The following is a 26,605-nucleotide window of genomic DNA, read 5'->3' as shown; positions in this document are numbered from 1 at the left end:
TTTTTTATGTTTATTTTTTTTAAAAAAAATCAAAATTAAAGACTAAAATGTTCGTGTATTTGACAAAATTTAAGCTGTTTTGTTGATGGGGGGTCAAAAATGGTCATGGCACATTAATACTAGAACTAAAAAAGAATGTTTTGAAAAAAAAAATTGACTAAAAATAAACTGTTATCTATAAATCTAGGATAAAAAATGAAATTAATTGTCATAAAAATGTGAAATGATATCTGCATAGTTTCGAATAGCATTATTTTGGTGTAGAAGTAATTAGGGAACTTTATAATACACCAGTTGGCAGTTGCTAATAATTATGGTCCGTCATTAGTGCAGATTTTATTTTCCAAAAAAAAAAATACTAATTACAGCGCCAATCCACGTACTTTTTTTGCAAAAATATGCAAGCAGTACACAATCATGAATCATCTCCATACAGATCTAGGCACGTTAAATACCACTTTTAAGTTTTAAGTACATATATATAGATCTATCATCTATCTAATACTAGGTGGTACATATGAAACAACTTTTTTAAATATTTATAAATTAAACATCAAAGATACAATAATTGTTTGGAAAGTACAACAACTATAACATTTACATTCAACAACAACTATTAGAGGGTCCGCATATATAATACTTCACAAATTATATAAAAACATTTGATTTTATACCCTAAGTAAGAATAAGAGTCATATAACGTTCCACCCTTTTACATACCCTTTTTGAGATATATATATTTGTAATACATGGTAACCTGAAATAAAGAAGTATGCTGATTGTACTCGATATTATGGACCGGGACAAATTTTTTGAAATAGATATTGACCCTATTTGGTAACATAGTTTGTTTATTAGTCACTTTTAGCTTGTTTGACCATTATTAACTCTTTGATTTGGTTATAACAAGTTTTTTGTAACTGTTTATTGCTTTAAAACGCTAAAATTTAAAAAGTTGCTCAAAACAACTTTAACTTTTTGGATCAACTTTTTCTTCTTTTTTTTTTTTTTTTTTTTTGAAAATAAATTATACCCTTAAAAGGTCATTATATTTTTCATTAATAAGTTATCAACTAATTTACCAAACATTCTTCCAAACCGCTGAACCCTAACCCTAAGGGCCCCACACCCCGACCTTAAGGGCCCCAACTAATTTACCAAATATCTTTATACAATCAGCAGCTAATGCTATCTACTAGTCAGACCAGTTAATAATAGTATTGCATTAACGAAAGTATATGGTGCAATATGATAGAGAGAGCTTGCAATTAAAGGCAGGTAGGAGGAGATGGATGAAAAAGAAAGCATGTTGAATTCTTGATGGCCTCAACACACAATGTCCAACTGTCTTGCTCTTCTGTCCATCTGTTTTTTCATTATATTATATTATTCCATTCCAGCACACTCACACTACCTCCCTCCCCACTACTTCCATCTCCCTGGCCTGTTTATATATGTAATCTCTCGCCATTTCTTCTCAAACCCCTTGTTGACTCTCTTTCTCTCTCTCTTCTATTCTATTCTAATTAAGGTTTGCAGAGTGCGAGGTTATATATATAGGGAGATTGTGGTGGATTGGGTTCGGAGATGACAATGAGCAACCTTAACAGCAGCGTCGTCGCCGGGCAGAATAACTTGGGTGACACCACGTTGACGAAGGTGTTCGTCGGAGGGTTGGCGTGGGAGACGCCGAAGGAGGCCATGAGAGAGCACTTTGAGAAGTTTGGTGAGATTTTGGAGGCTGTCATCATCTCCAACAAGCTCACCGGCAGATCCAAAGGCTATGGTTTTGTAAGCCGCCGTCTTCTTCTTCTTCTTCTTCTCCTTATTATTATTCTTGAATTTGTGGCAATATAATGAATATTATTGCATGTGTTTTTCTTGAAAAATGTCAAAAAGGTTACTTTTAAAGATGCGGAGGCAGCGAAGAAGGCTTGCGAGGACGCTTCGCCGATGATCCACGGCCGGAGAGCCAACTGCAATCTTGCTTCGCTTGGCGCGCGCCGCCCCCGGCCGCCGCATTCCTCCACCACCCCTCCACTTCCACAAGGTATTATTTTCTTTCTTTTTTTTTTTTTGTCCAAAATGACTAAAAATATACTATAACTTTTCCACTAAATAATATAATACAAATCGTGAAGGATCCAATGTTGGACCGAGGGCAGCCTCGACACCGCCCGTAAATCACGTGCAGTGGTACTATCCCGCCGGAGCACCGCCGCCACCTCCTCCTCCGGCCGCCGGCATCGCTGCTGCTCCGCCATTCCACCCTCAGAACCACCGCCAAGCTGTTCCAATTTACGGGTATGCCCCCGGATCTCCGCACTGATTTTCATGGTCCATATGCTTTATCAGTAGGCCCAAAACTTTATTCCCCTTTCTTTTCAAATTTCATAGGTACCCTCCGACATACGTCGCCACAGACATGACTTATAACCACGTAAGTAATAGTCGAACTGAATTGATAGTTGGGAACTAAAAGTGATAGTAATTTTTTCTAAAAATTTCGTTGGTTGCGGTGGCGCGTGCAGAAGGTGAGCTACGGCGGCGGGGCCTACATGAACGGAGGACATTTTTATCACCCCGGCCAGGCCATGATGGGTGCAAACACGTTGGTGCCGGTCTACCCTTTCTACCCAATTCACCATCAGACACAGACGTTGGGCCTGCCGGCCCATTTGTACTCTCCGACAACTCCGGGCCCAGTTCCCACTGTTCCGGCCCTCTTATCAAAGCCCACATCAATCGCCCCGACCGCAGCAGGTACATATCCTTAACCTAGTGAGTAATAAATTACTGCAAATACTTTCAAATTCTACTCATTTTACCTAACCTAGTACACCAGTAAACGTGTTTTCCGGACGGTCAAACCTACATTTGACCGCAGGAAACAAGAAATCATAGCCTCACATGGGGTTGGGATCTTACAAGTAATAATCTCCTCTGCCAACTGTAAAATCTGGGTAATTTAATTATTTTATTTTTAAAAAGATCATGATTATGCAGTGGACCACTAGAACACCACCACGTGGGCATTGAGTGGATAATCAGATTATTAATTTATTTACATGCAAGTTGATTTAATTTTAAGCTATGATCCATCATGTATATATATTATCACTGAAATGGACCGACATGGTATAATTTGTTTTGATTAATTTTATTGTATAATAAACTGTAAGTCTGTAACATGATAATCTGATATATAGTACACTATACAGTTTGCTTGGCTGTGGAATAGGTACAGTCGTTGGGAATGGAGAAGCTCTGAAGTGGGTGGTTAAGGGAAATTAGGTATGGAAGGAGGATCAAAGTGCAAATAACACAAAAAGAAAAGGAAGAAGAGGATGATGATGGCTGCTCAGAACAAAATTATTATCAGATCTGCAGTGGCTCTTCTGATTTCCCATTTTATTTATTTTTCTTTTTTATTGTTTTAATTTTTTTTATGGGAGAAAAAAAGAAAAGATTCTCGTTATGAATAGGCAGCCGCTAATTAGATTCATTCATTCTCTTCATTGTCGTCTAACCTTGTACGTAGGCGGTGGCTCAGCTTGAGCTGCTGGCATAAATCTGGGATTTTATATTATATTGTAATGTAACCTAAAACAGTTAAAATCATGCATGCTTTTCATGGCTCGGTCTAAATTTTACTTGCATAATCACCCTTAAATGTTATGCTCACTCTCAAAAACTCAATATCAGTCATTCGTTACACTTATTATGAAGAAATTTGTTTGTCTATATATATAATCTGTCATTCAGAAATTAACTAATACAGAGTATAGGTTATTCGTTCAAAAATTCGAAAGATGGAAAAATGAAAAACGTAGGGATTTGATGGAATTAATTAAATCAGGTCCGAATTAATTAACCTGAGTAAATAAATAAATGTGACAAGTATGTGATTAAAACGATAATAGGGGTGTGAATATCGATACAAATATAATCACGGAGATTGATATTGTATTAATTGAATATAAAACGCTATTACAGAGGTACGGAACCTGTAATAACAAGCATGACTTTATGACTAAAGATGCTTGATTAGAACATTGAGGAGTGCTTTTATACTCTATGTCGCCCCAACAGCTCCAGAAGACACGGGGTGCCACCATCGTCACCGCATGACTCTCTCTACGCGTGGACCACGTCTCTTGGCTGAGCACAGGGCTCGGCCAGGCAGTCGGCAAAAGAGCAGCCGACCCCATGAGGCCGGTCTAGGGTGGCCGAGCCCATGGAGACCGACCCCATAGCGGCAGGGCCGGATTTTAGGCTGTGCAAGCTGGGCTACCGCACAGGGCCCCCAATTTTAGAGGGGCCCCAAAATTTAGAGGTTCAATATTTAATTTTTACCTAGCTAGTTTAAAAATAAAAATTAAAAAGTTTTTAATTAAACTTTAAAGGTTTTATGAAGAGATGGTAAGAATGTGTATTTATTGTATTTTAACTTGGAGGTCAAAGGTTCGAAACTTGCATGTATTAGTTTTAAAAATTATGATTTTGGTAGGGCCACATTTATTTACTAGAACAGGGCCACCAAAACTTAAAATACGGCCCTGCATAGCGGCCGAGCGCGGATGGCCGACCCCAAGAAGGGTGCAGGCTCCTCGTAGATCGCTTGCCCGGGTTTAGTACCTCGGGTCCGGTTCGTCCCAGATCCACCTGTAATTATTCCATTGATAATGAAAGGTGGCAGGAATGGAGCAGGGTGGAAGCGAGATTGTGTCGGGGAGCAAAAACTGAAGGCATATATGATGCATTCATGCATGCACCAAAACCATGTGCCATCTATCATATCAAACCCTAGTTTTAATTTTAGTCTATGTGCCACTTGCATCATCGTAAACATTACGGATTTACGGAATATATATGTACCGTTTACTTCGTATCATTCGAGGCATCTTACAATATAATGTGTCCTTTTTCTTTTTTTTCTTTTTTTTTTTTTTATAATATAAATTGAAACTTTGGGCCGAAAGGAGATATGGTGATCTGATCTCAAAGCCATCCAGATGGGCTCGCAGGTGAAGGTGAAGTTTTGAAGGATGATGATGATGATTGACAGGGACACATTACATGTGTATATGTGGTGGGAGTGCCACGTGTTTTAACTCCTTCCACGTGTCGTCTTCCCTCCTGCACACCTGGCACATCGCCCTTGCCACTGCCACTATTTATTAATATACATGCAGTTGATAAGGGATATTGTAGTCTAAGATTCCAATTAAGATAGATCAATCGAATTGAAAGAGAAATAATGGGTTCAGAAACATTCGTTGAAATCTTACTCGCAATTCTCCTTCCTCCAGTTGGTGTCTTCCTTCGCTATGGCTGTGGAGTAACTACTCTCTCTCTCTCTCTCTCTGTCTCTTACTGAATCATCATATATATATATATATATATATATATATGGCTGCAGTTGATCGAGATGTCTTACGTTGTTGTTTTGTTATGTGGGATTTGCAGGTGGAGTTCTGGATTGCTTTGCTGCTAACCATTCTGGGATACATACCCGGCATTATATACGCTATTTATGTCTTGGTTGTCTAGCTTAATTAGCTACTTACACTTTGATGATGAATGAATTCTTGTAATTAATCATCATATGGATTCTTGTTCTCATTAATCTTAATAATAATGATCGAAATTAGATCAAGAGTTTGGAATTCCAAATCCACAAACAAATTAAAAGCAAAAAACCATAACTAAAATTATATTGTGTGATGAATAATATATCCACAGATGAGATGAGAGAGCTCAGATGTTCTCTTTATCAGTGTTTTGTGATGAAGAAGGGAAAGATGGAGGCTTCTTCGTCTCCACTACGTTGCAGAGACGAGTTTTATCTGCAAGGGGAGTTCTTGAACAGAAAGGAGATGTAGATTTTTCACCGTGAGGCTGTTGCCGCCATTGACAGTCTATCTTTAGGTCATCCCATAAATCAATGAGCTCCAACCGCCTGCTTAAATCGCCGACTTCTCCTCCTGCCCTTTTCTTTCTTGATTTAACGGCGCCACTTCCGACCACCTCCACGCTTCTCCTTTCGTGTTCCCCGGCGGCGCCCACTTTTCTTGACTTGCAGAAGATTTCACGGTCACACTCCGGAGAGTTTTCAGGGAGAAATGAAGAACTTGCTAGCCTGAAAGATGCACAACTTCGGAGCTGACGACGAGGAGTTGAAACATTCTTCAGTTTACCGTTTCCGACAGGAGTTTTAGCTGCTTGTGGCTTCAGAGCTTTCCCTGCAGATTTGCCTTCTTCTGCACACCCTTTGCTTGCCTGTCCTATTTCAAACTTCAACACTCTACTTGCTTTTGGCCTCACCTGCAATATATTTACCATAATAAATTTGTAGTTTTACTGTGATTTTTTAATTGGAATGAAACATTTGTTTAGTTGAAGTAGAAACTTAAATACCTCATCAAAGAAGCCAATCTTTGGAGATGGCAGACGAAGACTGGAAGGTTTCCCTGCAGAAGAAGCAGCAGGTCCCAATACTGCTTGTTCACCGAGTTGACTCGGTGTGGATATTGTTTCCTGAGAAATGAAGCGTTTTGGAGTTTGCAGGCTGCTCAAGTCAGAAGCTTTTGGAGTGCCATCAATGGGAGACGCCACTGCAGCCTTGGTGGAGGAGCTTGCAGGAGGAGATTTGTATCGAGGTTTGTTTGGGATTGAGAAACTGATGAGATTTTTCAGATGTGTACTTCCAAGTGAGGTTGAAACAGAGGTAGAGAGTTTAGTCTTTCTGGATCCTGCCCTGTTTTTCAGAATGGTTGAAGAAGAAGAAGAAGAAGAAGAAGCTTTTGTGGACGAATCACGTTTGGGTATGGAAGAAACAGACGCAAAAACTGTTGGAGTTGATGATGAAAATCGAACTGTACTGCATGAACTCCCAGTCCCAGTCCCAGAACCACATTTCTTTGGAGCCAACAAAGCTTGTGCTGTAAAAGAAATTCAAACCATTTAAAAAACCAGAAACTAATGCATTTAACAACAAAAGCTTCTGCAGATGCGGCTTTTTAGTTCTTACCAGTTCTAGCTGTCTTCGATTCTTGCATTTTGGCCTGGAAACCACCCACTGAACCTGTTTTCCTGTGCCCAGAAGAACCATTTTTCATCTTTGTCGTCAATACCTTAGGCGGCTTGAGCGACTGCAAGTTGAGCTCTCCATTAATCTTGGTTTTAGTTCTCTCCAATCTTGGAATATTGATTGGATCCTTTTTGGAAGCTGCTGCAGACTTGATCTGAAAACCAAATTAAAGCAAGAGTTCTCATCTTCAAGAAATTTTAAAAGATGCCCAAGTCACCATCAGTTTGACATACCATATTCCCAGAACTGATTCCATCTTCCTTGGAGGATAAAATGGTGTTAACTGAGAGATGATCATCATTTGAACTGCCTTCTGGTCTTCTTTCACGGACATCTTGTTGAGTTTCAGGCAGCTGACAGGCTCCATTGCTTATGAGTGATAATTCATCAGCATCTAAGACACCTGTGAATGCCCAGAGTGTTAGTAATCACTAATCAGCAAGAAATATAATCTGGGTTATTGAATTGCTAATTTGGGTGTCTAAGGGAAATCGGTAGCCACTACTCAAGAATGTGCACCAAATAAATCACGTCTTGTCACCCTAATCGATAAAAGAACATGAGATAAATCAACTTATGTTACCCATAGTTGATCGGCTCAAACTAAGAAGGTCAATATGTTGCTCTAGTTAAAGAGCAACTAGTAATATTGTAGTTAACAAGTCATTAGTCTGACCAGCTTGGTTGGGTTGTCCCTATTTTTATTTTTATTTTTGAAATGAATTGCTAATTTGTACCGGCATTGGTGAAGAAAGCCTTATCCCACGCCAAACTTTTACGCAAGTAACTAGGTCTTCCAGACTCCATTGATGAAAGCTTGTTCTGTTGCCTCTGCAACAGTTCTTCTGCAACACTGCTCCTGGAAGAAGTTCCATTGCCTGAAACCTTAGAACCCTCATTCTCCTTACTATTATCCCACGTTACTGCAAAATGATTGACAATAAAGGTATAAATCACCAAACTTTCTAGCAAATGTCATATACTTATTGGAAAAGCAACAAATTGGCGAACTGGGCTTCATAGATCATCCGACAAGAAAGCAAAATGAACCTGAAAGTCGAAGGTCTTCAAGAGAATCAAACAAAGGGGAATCGATAAGGAAATCGTCCTCTGAAGATATATCAATCAGCTTCAGCTTTTCACCCACAACGTTGTAACTGAAACTCGTCTTCTTCTTCTTCTTCTTCGTTTCGAATTGCATTTTTGCAGAATAACATCACCCTCAACTGAGAGACGCCCTTAAAATGAAGGAAGGGAAATTTTGAATATTCAATAAATTTATGATGAAAATATACTCTGTAACTGATTACAGTGATCTGATTGCATTAATGGAATACAGATTTGGAACGTCCCTGAATTCTTGAAGGGTATTTGATTGTGTAAACGTTGATTGCATCGCATGAATGCGGCCCGCTCCGTTATATTTTGTCTCAACTAAAATCTCATATTTGATATGAATTTACTACTGAAATTAATAATTGAACTATACATTAAACCTAGCATCTGACCTGACTCTACTACCAAATTTGATATTCAAAATATGCATTAAAGCTGTAAATCGTATCATTAATTAGTATCAATTTCTGATGATCAAAATATGAGTTTGAAAACAAAGATTTTTCTCACATTAAGATAGTCGACTTGATGTTTTGGTAACTACAAGTTGATTGGATTCAACTAATTCAAGAAAGACAATTCCAAGAGAGCCAATCAAGAGTGTCATTGAGAGTTGTAGAAAATCGTTGAGTAAAAACTGAACAGTGACTCTTCGACATGTGTTCCATGAACAAAATAAAGCAACTGACATCGTCAGGAAACAAACAACCCATTGCTCCAATAGTTGGATCGACTGTTGAGCTCCCCCTCGTTATGTCCAACAGGCCATGACTGATGATGAGAGGTGCTGAGTTTCTGAGAACACCTGCTTCTAGGATGTGAGGTGCTGAGTTTTTCTAACACTAGGGTTCCCCTTCTGATCCAAAAAAATAAATAAATAAATAAATTAATTAATTAATCAAAGTTCCAATCTTTATAATCCATAGATTAATGATGGATATGCATATCGAGCTGACCGATCGGGCTGGCAGTCGTTATATTGTAGACCACGGTGCATACGGCACCGTTTCTTTATGTAAAGAAACGACCCGCTGTTACCGTTAACAGAGTCTGCATGCTTGGTGTATTAAACACCAACTGATACTATAGTACATCTAAACCGTCACTGCCTCACATATTATTTTTATATTATCAAATGAAACTGCACTTATATCAAAATTATACTGTAGGTGTAGTGAAATGAAACTGAATAACATTTCACATATTTGAGTGTATATTGTACAATGAAGTTGTAATTATATCAAAATAATTATATAGTTGTGTTTTAATAAAGATATAGTGTATATAAAATAAAATTAAATAACATTTTCACATATTTGAGTATATAAATATCGAATGAAACTGTAGTTATATCGAAATGAAACTGTAATTGTGTTGAACTGAAATTGCAGTTTATACAAAATGAAACTGAATAATATAGTTACTTTTTTTGCGGAAGGGTGCGGAACGGCGGAAAACAAATACTTTTTCTTTTTATTTAACAAAATAACGTCGTTTTAATGCGTGGTACATAATCAATTATACACCACGGTGCACGATATAATTTGCCTCGGGCGGGAGATTTGGACCGTAGGACTAGGCCGGTTACTAATTATATAAAACAAATTGAGCTTCTCTATTCCCAAAATAATAATGACTCCCAATATGCGGATAAACAATATTCAATATCCCTTCATATACGGAAAATGATAAGCAAAATTCATTAATACAAATATATTTATTCTCTCTATATTTATATTATTATTTCAATGATAATGTTAGTCATTGACTATCGAAAGTTATAAAACAAACAATTAAATTCTTAAAAAAAATAAAATATATACTAACTTAATATTACAAATAAATTATATATATGTGTGTAAATAGGCTAGGTCTGTAAGTCTGAAGGCCGAACTTTGTATAAATAGACCTGACATATTTTAGTTTAATAGATTTCAAAATAAACTAAACCTGATCATCCATTTTATTAAACAAATCAAATCTATGTAGGCCTTAAGTAGGCCGGGCCTTATGCCCTAGAAGGGGCCTGACTTATTCCCACCCTTAATTTATAAACTTCATTATTCTTCTTCTGGCACGAAACCTTCCAAGTATTTTTGTTCGGATGACATGTAGACCTCTCTCATATGGAAGGTCATGAGATCGAGCTACGTTCAAATATTATAAGTCAATAATTTATTTTCTTCTCACAAAAAGTTGAATCCCAATCTCAAAGGATTCGCTACGCCCCAACAGAGCTGCATTTCAAAATAACTTATTTTTTGTTCCGCCAAGATATTAGATATGTGCAGTACACATTTTCATTTTATTGTTTCTGATATTCATCCGTTTAACTATGAAGCTCAACCATCTAAAAAGAACTAACTGGTGAGCTAGGGTTGCAGTGCAGCTCAACTTCCATCGCCTCTGACCTCTCCGCTTCTCTTCCGATTCACAAGGTCAGCCTTCTGTATGAAACCCTCAAACCCTAAAACAGAAAAAAGACAGAAATGAGCTCAATCTCACCAAAACCTCCATTAAACCCTACCCAACTGAGTCAAACAATCATCGCTCTACTCGCCTCCTCCTCCTCCAAACCGCTATTTCGCCATGACTCCCTCAATCCATACCTTCCCCACCTCACGCCGCCGGTCATCCACTCCGTCTTCTCCTCCGGAGCTCTGTCTTCTTCCCCTCAAACTCTCCTCTCTTTCTTCAGGTGGGCCCACTCCAATGTCCCCTCCTTCTCCGCTAACCCTCTCCCATCACTTCTCCATCTCCTCTCATCCCTCCTCTCCAAAAGCAAATTCTCTGACGCCAAGTCGCTCCTCGTTAACTTCATCCCTTCCGATCAACCCAAGAATGAGCTCCACCGCCACCTTCTCCGCCCATCTCCGCCGCTTCCGAAGCCCTCCAAGGCCCTATTGGACACTGCCATCGGCGCTTACTGCCACTGCCGATGCCCTCACCTCGCTCTGCAGGTTTTCAAGAAAATGAGGCGTCATGGTCTGCGCCCCAACCTGCTTACTCTCAACACTCTCCTCATTGCGCTGGTAAAGTACCCTTCTGCCCACTCTGTAAATTTCTGTAAAGAATTGCTGGATGATGCAGTTAAGCTTGGTTTAGCTCCAAATACTATGAGTTATAACATTTTGATTAATGGGCATTGTTTAAAGAACAAGTTTAATGATGCAATTAAATTGTTGTATAAGATGGAGGAATTTGGGTGCAGACCAGATAATGTAAGCTATAATACTGTTTTGGACGGATTGAGCAAGAAGGGTAGATTAAAAGAGATCCGTGAATTACTACTGAATATGAAGAACAAGGGGCTTCTTCCAAATAAGAACACTTACAACATTTTGGTGAGCGGGTATTGTAGAATTGGGTTGTTGAAGGATGCTGCTGAGGTTATTGAGCTGATGACACGTAGCAATACCTTGCCTGATGTTTGGACCTATAACATGTTGATTAATGGGCTTTGTAATGCAGGAAAGATTGACGAGGCGTTTAGGCTTCAGGATGAAATGAAAGGGTTGAAGTTGTTACCTGATGTGGTAACTTATAATACATTGATAAATGGGTGTTTTGATAGTGGAATGAGTTCAGAGGCCTTTAGCTTACTTGATGAAATGAGTGAAAATGGTTTGAGACCTAATGAGGTTACTTATAACATATTGATCAAATGGTATTGCAAGGAAGGGAGGATGAATGATGCTACTGAAACTGTTCGGAAGATGGAGGAGAATGGATATTGTCCTGACTGTGTTTCATACAATACTTTGATTAGTGGGTTTTCTAAAAGGGGAAATCTTGCCGAGGCATTTAAAATAATCAACACAATTGGAGAAAAAGGATTGAAAATGGAGACTGTAACACTAAACACAGTCCTGAACACACTTTGTCAGGAAAAGAATCTTAGTAAGGCTTATGAGTTGCTGACTAGTGCCACTAAACGTGGCTATATTGTTGATGAAGTAAGCTATGGCAGTCTGATTGTTGGCTACTTCAAGGATGGAAATGTAGACGGAGCTCTTAAGCTTTGGGGTGAGATGAAAGCGAAAGAGATCATTCCTAGTATTGTCACATATAATTCTCTAATTGGAGGGCTCTGTAAATCAGGCAAAACTGAGCAAGCTATAACTATGTTCAATGAACTTTTGGAGAATGGGTTAATTCCTGATGAGATAACATACAACACGATTATTCATGGATACTGCTGGGAGGGGAATGTTAGGAAAGCATTTCAATTTCACAACAAAATGGTTGAGAATTCAGTCAAACCTGATATCTATACATGCAACATTCTTCTTCTTGGACTTTGCAGGGAAGGAATGATTGAAAAAGCCATTAGTCTCTTCAATACATGGATTGATAAAGGGAAACAGCTTGATGCAGTAACCTACAATACGCTGATAACAGCCTTATGTAAGAACGGAAGGCTAGAGGATGCTCTAGGCCTTGCTGCTGAAATGGAATTGAAGAAACTAGGGCCAGATAGTTACACTTACAATGCCATTGTTGAAGCACTTACTAACGTTGGAAGGATTAGAGAAGCAGAAGAGTTCACTTCAAAAATGGTTGAGATGAGAATATCATCTAGTGAGTCCATTGGAATGAATAAGGGGGAAGAAGACATCGGGGGTGAGTCCTCAGTGGAACAGGACATGAGCTCTATTGCTCAGTCAGAAGAGATTAATGAGCTTTGTGCTCAAGGGAGATTTAAGGATGCAATGCATATCTTTGGAGAACTTACTCAGAAGGGTGTTTTCATACCAAAGTCTACCTATATCACTTTAATGTATGGACTCATCAAGAGGAGAAAAAGTATCTCCAAAGCAAGGTGAACTTGATATGCTGCTTGTTGGCTACACTCGGTGATTAACTGAAATGGGAGAAAGGAGCCTAGGTACATATAATTTATTTATTTATTTATTTCCTGAAATTTAAGAAAACTCATTTGAATTTTCATCACGTACTTCCAAGGAGATGAATGACAGTATCGTGTATTAGCATCACCGCCACATCTCTTGTCATAAGCTATGTGGTGCAATTTAATTGAGTCAGATACAGACGACAATGTATTCAAATAGTGGAGTAGATGTTCTCAAACATATTCTGATGGGAATTGTTGTGTATATATCAATATATGATGACTTCAGAGACTGCAAAATGAAATTTTTGTAGCGGAAAATGGAGAGTTTGTTTGTATTTTTTTAAATAAATTTTTTATTGTGAAATCTTCAGTGTACAACTAAATATTGTATTTTGATAAGAAGTTGTGTGCAGAGCTCAACTAGTTTCAAAAAGTCACTGCTCAACTAATTGCAAAAAGTCACTGCTCAACTCTGTTGCAGTACTAATTTTATCGACTGACTTGTGAATATGGAAGCTAAAGAAAGATGCAAAAGGTGACAAGCAACCGCCTAATGCCTATTGCCTAGGAGAGGAAAGTTCTGTGTTCTAAATTAGTTCAATGAACTGTGTAATATGTCATGCATAAAGCGTAAAGTGGATATATGTGTGTTGCATCTATTTCTTCATTGCCATCTCAAGAAATTTGTAGAATAACATCCTTCTTGTAGTTTTCTTTTGGGTATATAGAAAGAAGAATTTTGTGAAGATAGATTTAAATTAAACATTATTTTGAGGACCACTCTTCCAAGCTCTGAACAGGTTTATTTCTACTTCATAATTTTTTTTTTTTCTTCTGTGGACATTCTCTTCACCCATATCTGGTCAACTACAAATCTATAATCCATTGGTCCGACACTCTAACAGAGAGAGAGAAGAAATGGTAAAATGAAAATGCAACTGAATTGACTTTTTTGGCTTGTCTGGTTACACAATAAGAACTGGAATACTGAATCACTAGTGTATTTAATACTGAATTATCAACAGCATTAAAGATATGATAGGAATGGGCCCCAAGATGGTGAACTGATGACTTAAGATGGATGAGAAAGTGCGATTTATGCCTTGTACCGAAGTTGCTCTTCAGCCTCCTAAATGCAGAATGTATAACTGTCCTGTAATGAACACTAGACATTTGCATAACCTCGATTATGATCTGTTTGTGTTTGTAGAAACTTAACCCTGATTAGAAGTTCAATTTCTTGCTTAAGCCTAACCATGATATCAATTCTTTACTGGTATAGTGAATTTCAGGTCTGAAGTTTCTTACAGTGCACATTCCATGGGTATTGTAAGGTGAGAAAAGCAGTTTGCAAGAGATGAGTATGGACTATGGAGCCTCTAAGACTGTGTCAAAAGGGAAGTGACACCTGCTACATAAAGTCGCCATTTTTATTCCATTGTTGTGATTATTAATTTCATTAAGTATACTTGTCTCCATTGTGCTATGCTACAGTTTCTGACCCAACCATTATTAAATGCCGCATTCTGCTTACTATATTTTGTGTACACATTTCAAAGATGATTACATAATTAATACGAGCATATCCTGATTAAACTAACCATGCATAAACCATTATCCATTACAGCAGTCTTTGATTAATCTAGTTGACTCTGATCAAAAGCTGCCATGTTTTTGCTTCTGTTTGAGAAACCTAGGTTGTGTATGAAACCAAGAAGATGAAGGGATCTGAATGTATATACATACATACATGACAGCCTCACATGTTGGAGTAGGAGAAGTGGTATCCAACCCTACAGTAATTGACCTCCATTACAGTTCCAAGCATTTTCATATTCTGTCATAGATCATCACAATATAGATATTTATATATATGTGTGGACTTATTGCAGACATCTAGAATCCTCACACATATAATATATGTTCCATTAGTTTCTGTTCAACTTGTATGTATCTGTGTGTAGTATCTTTGTATAATATAATCATATATCTGTTAGACTTGTTAGGATGTTGAGTTGGTCATACTTACATTATTACATTTTCAAATACAATAGTGGGTATTTGCCTGCAAAATATACTATATTTTTCTGGACTGAATTTCAAAGATTTGGTTGGGATAAACTTTTGTTTAATGTAATTAATCATAGTTGTGGTCTTGAAATTTTTGGCAGGATGACAGGTTCCTCAAATCAATTAAACAAAGCATGATTATTGTAAGTTCAAATGTAAATGTCTCTTCATGCCCAACAATAAAGAAATCATATCTTGAGACTCAAAAAAGTCATTCTTGAAGATCAAATCACCATTCTTGGATACCTTAAGCTAATCATCCTTTTTCCTTTCTTTGCCCTTCTTTTCAAACAAATATCATTTCACCTCCAAAATACAATATAATATAGTAATTGTCAGGATGACTTGCTTTGAAACTAATTTTCAGGATTAATTGTTTATCACTATGTCAAAAGTTATAGGTGCAATTTTATTTCATTAACATACTGTGTGTAATCGTATATATCAAGTATAAAAGTTATCAGTTTTGATCGTATATATCAAGCATAAAAGATATCAGTTTTGATCGTACATATCAAGCATAAAAGATATCAGTTTTGATTGACACTAAAAATTCGTTATTAAATTAAGAAGAATGGGGTGGATGAGTAAAGTGTGTAATGATGCTTAACAGAAGGTTAAGATGGACATTATGATAGCTATATATATTCTCTTAGAAAGAAAATGGCAATTGCCAAGTAGATGAAGGGGGTCCAATCAATCTAGCATTGGTACGAAACCGTGTGGAGAATAAAGTATGTTGTGAACGGTGGAGCGCACACATCATTGCTTGAGCTCATCACCATTTATGGAAGCCAGTTTGGATGGGACAACTACCATTTTGGAGGGGCTTTCCACCACTTTCCGTTACATCGATAAATACTTAAATATTGCTCGCCCTTAATGGTTCAGTAGACAGTATTTGAAAGAAGATATTAATGTTTGACACTATGCCCAAAGTGTAGCGAGCAGATCCTTTGTGCGCACTGACATTTAGCCATGTCTGCTGAACCATTGAGTCACCTAATTTACATCCTCAGCTCTTAAATACTCTGTCGGGCCGGCGGCCGGGTGTTGGGGCCCTTGTGGTTGGGAATCAACCTTTTGGGAGAAGATAAATAGTCAAATATTCTTTCATATTGTTCAGAGTTTAGTTCAATTAATGTGATGCATGTATCGTTTCAACCCGGAATTATTTTATTCAATTTTTTTTTCTTGCTAATATGGTTTCAATGAAGAACATGTTCAAAGATGCTGACTAAAATGTCTTGTTTGATCTGCTGCAGTTTACCAAAAGTCATACTTGTGCCTCTCATGGCTTTTGTAAGTTATCTAACATTCTAACCAGTCTTGCACAATCTTCTGTTTCTTTGACATTAATTCTTGACTGTAGTGCTCTCTTTCCAGAAGGATTGGAGTTTTATTTGTTTTTATATGATGCTATAGATTACCAAACAATTACTTTCTAATTCCATATTTCAAAAGTCATTTTCAGACGTAATTCATAAGCCAATAGACCGCTCTCACGGAGAATCAAACTTATTATAACATTGCAGTTACCAATTTGACAACTTAATTAACTTGGATGGGTTGCCTCCATTTTTTTTTTTGGTGAGATGGGTTGCCTCCATAATCAATCTTAAAATTATCTATTCTACCTTACAATCCACAAATCTACCTTTTAATTGCATGTAATAACCAGGTTATTCTAAACAGACCTGGTCAAAGGTAGAATTATTTAACGTTGGAGTCTTAAAACATTCTGCCCTTGCACCAATTTTCAACTCTTGCGTGATTAATTTACTTTTAATACCACGCTAATGTCGCATGTCAGCCATATATGGATTTACTAAGAAATTTTGCTCAATCATGGAGGAGTTCAGAAAAAAAAAAAAAAAAAAAAAAAGAAAAAAAAAAAGAGAGGAAGATCGAAGACCATTGCATGCCCCACCCACCATATATAAATTTCTATCTCTTTGGGATGCTTTCCTTGAATACTCACTGGTCCACGCGTATATGACTTCTTTCTCATAAGTCCAACCAAACGTGTCGAAGAATGATGGCAAAATATATCGTGAACTAGGGTCTACATTGTATGGTGAATTTAAATATATAAAATTATATTATATATACATAAAAAATTTAGGTCGTGGCGGGATCCAGGTCACGTGCCATAAAGGCTGGGTGTGGCTTGGAATCTAGAGTAGGAAGTTTGGGACGCGTTTGACAAAACATACCATATAAAAAATGAGGACGGATATAATTCATCCGTTTGGATAAATCAACGATTGATGGTTCGTTGTTGAAAAATAAAAGAAAATGAGTGGGTTAATTTTATAAATATTATAAAATTAAAAATTTATAATAATTATAAAATTAATCAAATATTTTTTTATTATTAAAACTCTCCACCATTAATGAATTTTGATGAGACATTGGTAAGTAATTTAGCTTACTAATGCAACTATAAGGTTGAATTTTCAATTGTGATAAAAGATATTATGTCATGTTAAAAAAATTTTGCAGGGAGAGTTTTTCTGAATAAGAATAAAATTACCTCGTATAAAAGTTAGAATCATTAATTTAAAGTAATTTCAACTTTGAACTAACTTTTGACAAGGTCATTCATGAGAAATATAATGAAGCAATAATTAAGTAATCATTTTTCCTAGCTTGAAACTACCTAGTGGATTTCTGACATCAAGTTTAACCCACTAAGCAATTAAGGTCGTTGAGAAATGCATTATATTAATTGACTAATTAAGGAATGACACTATGGGATTCTAATGTTTTATGGGATAATAATATAATCAAAGTCCAATGATGTTCGGTGCATTTTGAATGTGTGGTGTGATAAAGTAAGAACAAAACCTAACTGCTCTATACAATCATGCATGCATAGAATTTGGATATTTCCAGTCATAGGCTCATATAGCTTCTAAAATATATAGGGAACGGTTAAGATCGATAGTAGATGTCTAATAAGAACGCCATGCATGCATCAATCTTAATAATAATAAACAAGTGTACATGTTGGCCCCAAAAGTAACGATGGAGTGAGTGAATAACATGACTCTTGTACCAAAAAGTTAGAGTTCTACTACATGTACTTTTAAATCTTACTCTTTCAATTTTATTTCCTGATGTGGCCGGCTCTGATAAGCTATTTTTTTTCATGTGAGTCTCAATACAAGTGTTTACATTAAGATTTTGTGTATGAGAGTAAAAGTTGGAATAAAAAGTGAAAGTACATAATATTTTCCTAAAAGTTATGATCACGTTTTATTATTGTTAACACTCTCTCAGTCAAGCTCTTCACATCGGGTCTTCTTGATATGATTTACTTCTCTGGTGTGATTTGTCACATTAGTTCCTTTAGAAATGAGAGAATGAGTGGTGTTCAATGTGGACCAAATTTTTACTCTTGACTTAACTTTTATGATAGAGTTAGGGTTTTGTAAAGTTTTGGTAGGCATGCACTTGGTGTTCTCAAGCTCGTTGACGAAAAGAGCACACAATATGGGTAGGGGTGTTAGCGAACAGAGCTTTCGGTAAATCACTCGTGTTCGTGTTCAGTAAGCGTTCGTTTATTAAGATAAACTAACATTAACAAACAAAATTTAGAGTTTGATTTATAAACGAACAGAGTCTGAACAATTGTAAGCTCGTTTGCTAAGAGATCGTGAACAAGCTCGTTTTTGTTTGTTTAATAATGTTCGCGAACAAGCTCGTTTAGTATTCGTTTAATAATGTTCGTGAACAAGTTTGTTTGTGTTCGTTTAATGTTTGTCTGTATTCTTTTTGTAGTTGTGTTACTTGTTTGGTTATTTTTCGTGTACATATATTATTTATTGTTCACGAAGGAATTTTGATCATGAACATGTTCATATGTATGGTTATTAAGCATTCACGAACATGTTTATGAACGTAAACGAACAGGTTCATGAACGTGTTCGCGAACGTTAACAAACACTAATGAATGCTTAACAAACAAACACGAACATGATTTTCAAAAACCTTAACAAACGAACATGAACACAAATACTCCAAAAACCTTAACAAACGAACACGAACAACCTCCGTTCGTTTATGTTCGGTTCGTTAACAGCCCTAAATATGGGCTACCACGGACGTCGTCTTCACCTTGAGTGCTTATTATTAACAAATACATTTTTTTGTGACAAGAAAAATTTGCTACCACCACCGGAGAGTGTGTACTGGGCTTAGGTAAACCCCACTCTTATGTAATAGCATACAAACCACATAAAAGATGCAAATCATCCTAACTAGAAAAACTTAATGCAAAGGACTTAATTGACAGGAAGAGTATTTCCAAGAATTAAACTCATCCTTTTCCACATTAAACTGGTATTATATATCTCGTGAAATATGACAATCCAATTGAGTCTCGATTACATACCATTCAAAATACTTCTTCATTCTAAATGTATTCTCACACAATAAATACTTCTTTAATATACTTGAATCGCTAAAACATTACATCAAATTATAGGGTTTGAATCATCCTTAAATGCACCCGACATGAATTTAAGGTTCCCAATCAATATAATTAATGCACATTTTCACATACACACTCCTAAGTCTCATATATTACCATATCACGTGTTGTCTTAGGTGCATGGTTCAGCCCAATTATATGCGTCGCATGTACCCGTAGACTTGTTTCCCACGTGACTGCATTACGCAAATAGGTTAAAATGTTTGAATATTACACACCAAATTTTCAGATATACTATATATACAACGTTAGAGAAGACCAAGACCAAACAATAATATGAACTTCACGTGTTTAATAAGCCTCAAAATCATATCATATGATATCCACACAAATTTTCCTCCTACATGTGATAACGCATCACCTATACAGCTAGCTCAGTCCTGATGCAAAGTCTCTTTTACTCAATTGAGCGTAGCATGTCATGTTAGAGTGTTAGATACATATATATTTAGGGGTGGTAGAAATTATAGTCAAACTAGCTCAAATAATGGAGGGGATGGATATATATGATAAAATTCTTCAACAACTTTGGCTAGCTAAAACTCCTCTAAGCTACAACAAGATATGTTTGACTACACTAAAGTGGGCCAAATTTGTATCTTTTCGTTGAAATTATCAAAATGTCTCTAGCTGAGTTATATGTGGCAGATGGAGGACACATTCATACATTTGGAATAATTTGAATAATACGTATAGAACAGTTCAAATATAAAACACATTATTAGCTGGACTTTTGTTCAAGTACAAAACACATGAAAATGGAATATCGTTATAGTTTTGAAAATTAGAAAACATCAAGACAATATATTAGTCAAGTAGAAATCATATATAAGTTGTGACTTGTTCATAAAAATTGAATCTCAAATTACATTCAACGTTCCAACACAAATAATGCACAACTAATCATTCAACATTTCACCCCCAAGCCCTCGACAATTAAATTATCAACTTAATTTTAAAATAATCAAAATAGCACTAATAAATATAGTACAATACAATTATACGAACTTTTTTCTTATAAAATCATATAAATTAAAATAGTAGAGTATGTATTACCTTAAAGAGTTGGGATTGAACCTTATATTTTTTTAATAGTCCGCAAACAATATTAAGAATATGGATAATATAAATCACTCTAAAAGACATTGTCGTTGTGTAATAGGTTTGACCGGAAGAGTGTTGACAATAATTGAATACATAACGTTATAGTACAAAATCAGACTCCACTCATTTAGTCACCTATTTTGGGTTGTTTAATTTTAATGCAGCTCATACTATGAAGAGATTAGTTAGCATCTGAATTGTTCACATTTGTGGTTATACATGTATGGAGTATTTATAACAAGCTAGGATGTAATTAATACAATGTAATTAATTAATGTCCTACCTGTGTAAAAGTAGTTAAATAACAGTCATATTCTCGTTGGACACGAATCCTATGGGTAGCTAACAACAAAAAGAAAAATGGGGTTGGGCAGAGCTAGTTTTGTGAGAGTCATTTTCAATCAAGTGCCACGTCACTACTGAGTTAGTAAACGGTGGTTACAGCCATGGAGGAATATATACACACAGTCAATTTCCACCGGTAAAATGTCGGCACGTCACCGCACCGGACCCAGCTATACATTCCGGTGACAGCGCAGCTACCGTCCATTAATCTTCTTTCTCGATACCCATGCACAGCGCCATGCCAGGTCATCGTCATGTAATATTCTGATTGGTCCAGCAAAGAATATAATGCCGCGTTGGAGCATTGCTTCTATTTTTTCTTGTTATTTTAGCACTAATCAAGGAACTTAGTCATGTTCTTTGGACTTCACAACGTTGTCGATCATCGTTAGATCACCTTTATTCCCCTTTATTCCCATGTAGGATTGGGGCGGAAGCACTTGGAGTATAGAAATTTTGCCTTTTGTGAGTAAAATTAACGATAGAATCGGTCAATATTATTATACAACTAAGATAACTTCACTATCAGGATATATTCAGGAGTAGCCTTTACAGTGTAACTGCAATATGAGAGTTTCACCTTCTTGTGGGGCTGACTCCTCGTAAGAACTAAGCATCCGCCCTCCTATCCTAATAGAACACTGAGTCAACATGATTTACCATACAAGATCAGTTGGAACCTGAATGTGAAAATCTTTGGGACAAGCGATTTCGACTTTAATTTGTGTGTAAGATAACTTCACTATAGTTTTAATAACCATGGTTTTGTCAACCATCATCACTAATGGGCAATTGAAGTTAAGGTAAATGCTTAGTGACGGCTTTGTCAACTGTTTTTAATTATACAATTAATAGTTGTCAATAATAGTCTTGATTTTAAAGAATGATGATTCAAAATGTTATATATTTTTGTAATAATAATAATAATTTTTTAAGGGAAAATGACACTTTTTCCCCCTATGTTATATACTTATAGCACTTTTTCCCCCTCAATTATTTATGTAAGCACATTAGCCCCCTCAATTATTTTAAAAGTGGTGGTTTTTCCCCCTAATATATTAAATTGACATTTCTACCCTTAAAGTAAACATTTTATTTATTTTACTTCTCCAACAAATTATTGCGTATATGTAGCTATTACCACGGTTCGGTTCGAACTGAACCAGACACTATAGCAATCGAATTAAAAGTTTTCAGTTATGATTCAGATCTAGAACCCAATATTTGGATTTCAATTTATTAAATTTAAGAATAAAAAAAAAATTGGATCATGAACCGGCGATTCCGGATCCCGTTCGCGATTTTGAACTGTCTATATTTTAAAATTTTGTTTTTTATTTTAAAATAGTTTAAATTCAACAATAAATGTATTTTATTTTTTCAGTTCGGAACATGAACCGGCCATTCCAATTCGCGATTTTAATAAACTCTAAATATCGCGTTTTGATTATAAATTGTAATTGGAATATTTTGGTTTGGTTACTATAGTATCTGGTTTGAACCAAATTATAGTAATAATTTATTGGAGAATAAAAATAAATGAAATATTTATTTTAAGGGTAAATATGTCCATTTAACATTTCAGGGGGAAAAAGAGCCACTTAAATAATTGAGGGGGGAAAAATGCTATAAGTATATAACATAGGGGGAAAAAGTGTCATTTTCTCATTTTTTAATTTATATAACTTTTGAGCTTTTGACAAAAATTAGTCTACCTTTTCGACTACCCATCCACTAGCTACCTTATCTTTGCTAAAAACTAAAGAGATTTGTTCATTTAATAACATTTTTAGTTTAACATTAAATATTGTAATTACCAAATCAATTCCTCAACCAATTTTTCTGAGACTATATCTCTTTTTAATATTATTTTCCATTAATATACATTAGACGTTAGTAGTTAATTATATTATTTTAGTTGACAAATATAAATCTTGATATTAGGCATAAATATATTTTAATTTTTTTTCCTTTTATATTGGGCAAAAATAAAGAGGATAAGTTTTAATTTTTAAATATTTATGCCCCGATAATGACGTTGGGCAGCGTTATCATGACGTCAATGGTGGACGTCTAAAGTCTGTATACATTTTCTTTCCTATATATATATCAACCGCATCTGACTAAATCCACAATAATATTCCAAACTCCACCAGCGACTTTGGACTCTTCACACACAAGATTCCCACCACCACCTCAGCCGCTCCCGGCCACCACCACCACCGAAATGGGATACAGTACTGATAAGAGAACCACCACCACCACTTCACACCTGACATCTTCCCCTTCTTCTCCCTCATCCTCCGCAGTTAGTGGCGGCGGCTGTGTTGGATCCCCGGCGAGCCCCGCTCCTCCGTCCCCTCCGCCGGTCATTCTCACTCCCTGCGCCGCGTGCAGGATTCTCCGGCGGAGATGCGTCGACCGGTGCGTGTTGGCGCCCTACTTCCCGCCTACCGACCCCCTCAAGTTCACCATCGCCCACCGCGTCTTTGGCGCCAGCAACATCATCAAAATGCTACAGGTAATAAAGGATTTCATCTTTTATATATGGACAAATTAAAGGAACATAATTTTCCATTTTTTAATACTTTATTCTCTTCCCATTTAACACGAAAAGACCAGACAAATTAAACTTCTCTTTTCCACATTCCAATTGCAAAATGTGATACTTTAATTTTAACTTAATTTATTCACTCTCTCCAGCATAATATAAAATATAAATGTACAGTCCAACTATCAGCTTAACCCGTTCATACCTAATATTTCAGGAACTGGCGGAGGATCAGAGAGCGGATGCAGTGAACAGCATGGTGTACGAGGCGGGCGCGAGGATCAGAGATCCGGTGTACGGTTGCGCGGGGGCGATTTGCCAGCTGCAGAAGCAAATGAGCGAGCTGCAGGCGGAGTTAGCTAAGGCGCAGGCGGAGATCTTGAATCTGCAGTGCCAAAACACGAACCTCAAAACCCTAGTCTGCATGCAAATGGCGTCGTCGTCGTCGCAGCAGCAACAACGTCATCATCACGACAACCTCTCCTCGCCGGTACAAGAACACCTGTCGTCGTACGAAAGCGGCAGCAGCTTCCTTCTAGAAGATTGCAGTTTTTCATCGGACATTCTGGAACCAATGCTCTGGGGATGAAGAAGACTGTTCAGATGATCAGAATTGAAGGCCTAGGGATCGGAGAATATATATATATATTTTTGCAAAAAACAATAATTTACAGAGAGATCGATGGAGAAGCTAAGGATTAAATTTTACTTACTTAATTTCGTCATTAGAGAGGCTAAAGCCATCTTAATGTCATGATCAACGGAGGGCATGCATCCATGACTGAAGCAGTCAAAGCAGCAGCTGATGCCATTTAATTACAATATTTTCTACATATATTACTGATGAAGAATACTATTTTTACCATCAACAACTGAAAGATTACAATATATTTCTTTTTTTGTTTTGTTTTTGTTTTTTTGTACGAGTAAAATTTGCATTATTTAACTACACACCCTTTAAATCCCGCTTTTGTATAATATATATAATATCTGTTGACTTTCTTGAGAAATTATAGTACTCCCTTTCAAATTTGTTGTTCAACTTCCATGCTGCTCTATACTGACTTGCAGAGAAGAAAAAGCAGGAAACTGAAAAGGACAGACTCCACAGTAGACGGCAGTGCATGTGTAAATGGAAAAAGATTCTGATTAGGATTATTAGATCAGATCAAGCATGTATACACCACCTAATACGTGTAAAAGGTTTCAGGAAATGTCGTCTGCTTTGTTGTTTTTTTTTTTTTTTTTTTTTTTTTTAAGAAAAAGTTCATCAGTGTGAGACACGTGTACTAAGATGGAATATATCTGCGCAAATACAAAACATCATCACTACTTTTTGTCCGCAAACACTTTGGGAATTATGTAAAACACGACAAGCTCTCCAATGGGCGCAGCTGTTATAATATCAATTATATATGAAGTAATTCTAGTCAAGTTAATTAGACAATTAATTTATTACTAATTATAAAATTTTAAGCTTGAGTTGTCTATTAGTCTTCATAATTTAATCTGATTACTTATATGGATAACCTAATATCAGTTTATTTTCTTATAATCCTTGACAGACGAATGTCATAAGACGAATTTCACTTTTTAATAACGTTTGTAAATTTTTTCGTAAATTAAAGTATGACAAGCTGATCAGTACATCAAATACCAATTGTCAGTTAAAGTTTATACTAAGCCAAAACTATGTAGCGATTAATTCCGACTTTATATTTCATCACAAGCATGTATCTCAGTTGAGCTAGCGTGCGCCGTGCACGGTAAACAACGTCTCGTTAAAGGCTACTTGGGACGTACTAAAGCTAACATTAAATAGTTTAATAATCTATGGTAATAGAAAATCTAAGTCAAAGTCAGAAATCAACGAAAATATATGACTATGGGTCGTTAGAATGAAGCCGACCTCTATGTATTAACCAAGTTTCTTGATTGATAATTGGATAATTGTATTGACTTTCATTTCTTCCCCATTTTATAGGTTAACAAAGCTCCCTGTGGGCCCATTTAAAAAGTATAATAATACAATTTACACGGTCAAGTTAAATTTTGTATAATATTTTACAGCGAGACAAACAGATGCATCCCCACCTTCGTATACATATTGTGGATTCAATTTTGGACTAAATTATCACAGAGGTGAAACTTTGGAAGAATGACCAGAGATCGAATCTCACCAACGGCAGTGTGGGAACAACCTCTCAAAGTGAGGGGGTTCTTTGTGCGCAGTGAGCACCAGTCTAGCCTCCGTGGTTCATGTTCAGTTGAGTTACCATAATTTACATCCTCCCAAATGCTCTGTCGGGTCGGAGCGTGGGGGCCCTTAGGGTTGGGGTTCAGCCTTTTGGACTAAATTAAACATAACAATTCCTATTGTTTTAGGCAGGGTTGCATGCATATATGTTGCAAACTTCACAACCCATATAAGTTATAACTAGACATAAACAAGGTCATGATCTGCCAGAACAGTTGACAAAATGTCCATTTAAGTAAGCTGCCTAAATTAAACCCTAAATTTTCCACAAACGTTTTAGTCAAGCTAAGGAGGCTGAGCTCTGAAACAATTTCTTTCTAGATTATATTAATGCGATATAATTAAAAATAATTTTAGCAAGATTTTAATTAGTATATGTAATATTCTATTATTCTAACATTTACTGCGCTACATCGCATGATATATATGGAATTACACGAATATCATATAAGTTTTTGGTCTGAGTTGAGAGTTGATGAGTGCTTGACGGTTCATTGCGCATAACGAATGAATTAATAAAAAAATAAAATTCCGAACTGTTAATATTAAACAAGTACGTCAACTATAATTAGACTATTAATTTGGGGTGTCTTTGGAAAGCAAGAAAATGACTTTCGACAAATGAGTCATTTTTCAGAAAATATTTTCCTTTCAAGTGTTTGGTTGCGTTCCAGAAAATTGTGTTGGTGTGTTTAATTCATTTTCTGAAAAATGAG

At 36.4% G+C, this 26,605-nt stretch overlaps 4 protein-coding genes and 1 long non-coding RNA gene across 8 annotated transcripts; 4 read left to right on the top strand and 1 right to left on the bottom strand.

Annotated features, from left to right (window-relative positions):
- The first annotated feature begins 1,187 nt into the window (after positions 1 to 1,187).
- On the top strand, positions 1,188 to 3,643 carry LOC109188297 (probable RNA-binding protein ARP1). Of its 2 annotated transcripts, none has more exons than XM_019338916.1 (6): positions 1,188 to 1,791; positions 1,900 to 2,050; positions 2,142 to 2,304; positions 2,398 to 2,440; positions 2,532 to 2,763; positions 3,242 to 3,643. In XM_019338916.1, exons 1-6 carry the CDS (start codon positions 1,588 to 1,590, stop codon positions 3,292 to 3,294), a joined length of 846 nt encoding a protein of 281 aa, XP_019194461.1. In that variant the 5' UTR covers positions 1,188 to 1,587; the 3' UTR covers positions 3,295 to 3,643. The 2 variants fall into 2 exon arrangements, with proteins under 2 accessions (XP_019194461.1, XP_019194462.1); XM_019338917.1 differs by having other exon boundaries at positions 1,190 to 1,791; positions 3,222 to 3,328.
- A 1,564-nt stretch (positions 3,644 to 5,207) lies between these two features.
- On the top strand, positions 5,208 to 5,656 carry LOC109188299. Its single transcript, XR_002055378.1, has 2 exons — positions 5,208 to 5,341; positions 5,470 to 5,656. It is a non-coding gene; the product is annotated as an uncharacterized LOC109188299 (long non-coding RNA).
- Positions 5,657 to 5,742: 86 nt separating this feature from the next.
- Positions 5,743 to 8,324, bottom strand: LOC109188295 (uncharacterized serine-rich protein C215.13-like). The gene is made up of 6 exons (XM_019338915.1): positions 8,144 to 8,324; positions 7,831 to 8,016; positions 7,327 to 7,496; positions 7,034 to 7,247; positions 6,421 to 6,944; positions 5,743 to 6,327 (listed from the first exon to the last, which is right to left on the bottom strand). The coding sequence occupies exons 1-6, from the start codon at positions 8,292 to 8,294 to the stop codon at positions 5,761 to 5,763; spliced, it is 1,812 nt and encodes a 603-aa protein (XP_019194460.1). The 5' UTR covers positions 8,295 to 8,324; the 3' UTR covers positions 5,743 to 5,760.
- A 2,231-nt stretch (positions 8,325 to 10,555) lies between these two features.
- On the top strand, positions 10,556 to 15,161 carry LOC109188294 (pentatricopeptide repeat-containing protein At2g16880-like). 3 transcript variants are annotated; one of them, XM_019338914.1, is made up of 2 exons: positions 10,556 to 13,097; positions 14,357 to 15,161. In XM_019338914.1, exon 1 carries the CDS (start codon positions 10,699 to 10,701, stop codon positions 13,033 to 13,035), a length of 2,337 nt encoding a protein of 778 aa, XP_019194459.1. In that variant the 5' UTR covers positions 10,556 to 10,698; the 3' UTR covers positions 13,036 to 13,097; positions 14,357 to 15,161. The 3 variants fall into 3 exon arrangements, with proteins under 3 accessions (XP_019194459.1, XP_019194458.1, XP_019194457.1); XM_019338913.1 differs by having other exon boundaries at positions 14,347 to 15,161; XM_019338912.1 differs by lacking the exon at positions 14,357 to 15,161 and adding an exon at positions 13,478 to 13,844.
- Positions 15,162 to 23,202: 8,041 nt separating this feature from the next.
- LOC109188298 (LOB domain-containing protein 1-like) lies at positions 23,203 to 24,538 on the top strand. Its single transcript, XM_019338918.1, has 2 exons — positions 23,203 to 23,602; positions 23,850 to 24,538. Exons 1-2 carry the CDS (start codon positions 23,309 to 23,311, stop codon positions 24,219 to 24,221), a joined length of 666 nt encoding a protein of 221 aa, XP_019194463.1. The 5' UTR covers positions 23,203 to 23,308; the 3' UTR covers positions 24,222 to 24,538.
- Positions 24,539 to 26,605: the final 2,067 nt, after the last annotated feature.

This window comes from Ipomoea nil, unplaced genomic scaffold (genome assembly GCF_001879475.1).
Source record: "Ipomoea nil cultivar Tokyo-kokei standard unplaced genomic scaffold, Asagao_1.1 scaffold1421, whole genome shotgun sequence".
In the NCBI taxonomy this organism is placed as follows: domain Eukaryota; kingdom Viridiplantae; phylum Streptophyta; class Magnoliopsida; order Solanales; family Convolvulaceae; genus Ipomoea; species Ipomoea nil.
The sequence above is the reverse complement of the archived record's forward strand: the minus strand, read 5'-3'. Positions and strand labels throughout refer to the sequence as shown.

Excerpts from the sequence above, each read along its gene's own strand:
- LOC109188297 (XM_019338916.1), top strand. The coding sequence starts at position 1,588 with ATGACAATGAGCAACCTTAACAGCAGCGTCGTCGCCGGGCAGAATAAC. Across the intron at positions 2,051-2,141 it reads CACCCCTCCACTTCCACAAG|GATCCAATGTTGGACCGAGG; the intron begins GTATTATTTTCT and ends CAAATCGTGAAG. Across the intron at positions 2,305-2,397 it reads CAAGCTGTTCCAATTTACGG|GTACCCTCCGACATACGTCG; the intron begins GTATGCCCCCGG and ends CAAATTTCATAG.
- LOC109188295 (XM_019338915.1), bottom strand. The coding sequence starts at position 8,294 with ATGCAATTCGAAACGAAGAAGAAGAAGAAGAAGACGAGTTTCAGTTAC. Across the intron at positions 7,497-7,830 it reads GGCTTTCTTCACCAATGCCG|GTGTCTTAGATGCTGATGAA; the intron begins GTACAAATTAGC and ends GGGCATTCACAG. Across the intron at positions 7,248-7,326 it reads GAATCAGTTCTGGGAATATG|ATCAAGTCTGCAGCAGCTTC; the intron begins GTATGTCAAACT and ends TTTGGTTTTCAG.
- LOC109188294 (XM_019338914.1), top strand. The coding sequence starts at position 10,699 with ATGAGCTCAATCTCACCAAAACCTCCATTAAACCCTACCCAACTGAGT.
- LOC109188298 (XM_019338918.1), top strand. The coding sequence starts at position 23,309 with ATGGGATACAGTACTGATAAGAGAACCACCACCACCACTTCACACCTG. Across the intron at positions 23,603-23,849 it reads ACATCATCAAAATGCTACAG|GAACTGGCGGAGGATCAGAG; the intron begins GTAATAAAGGAT and ends CTAATATTTCAG.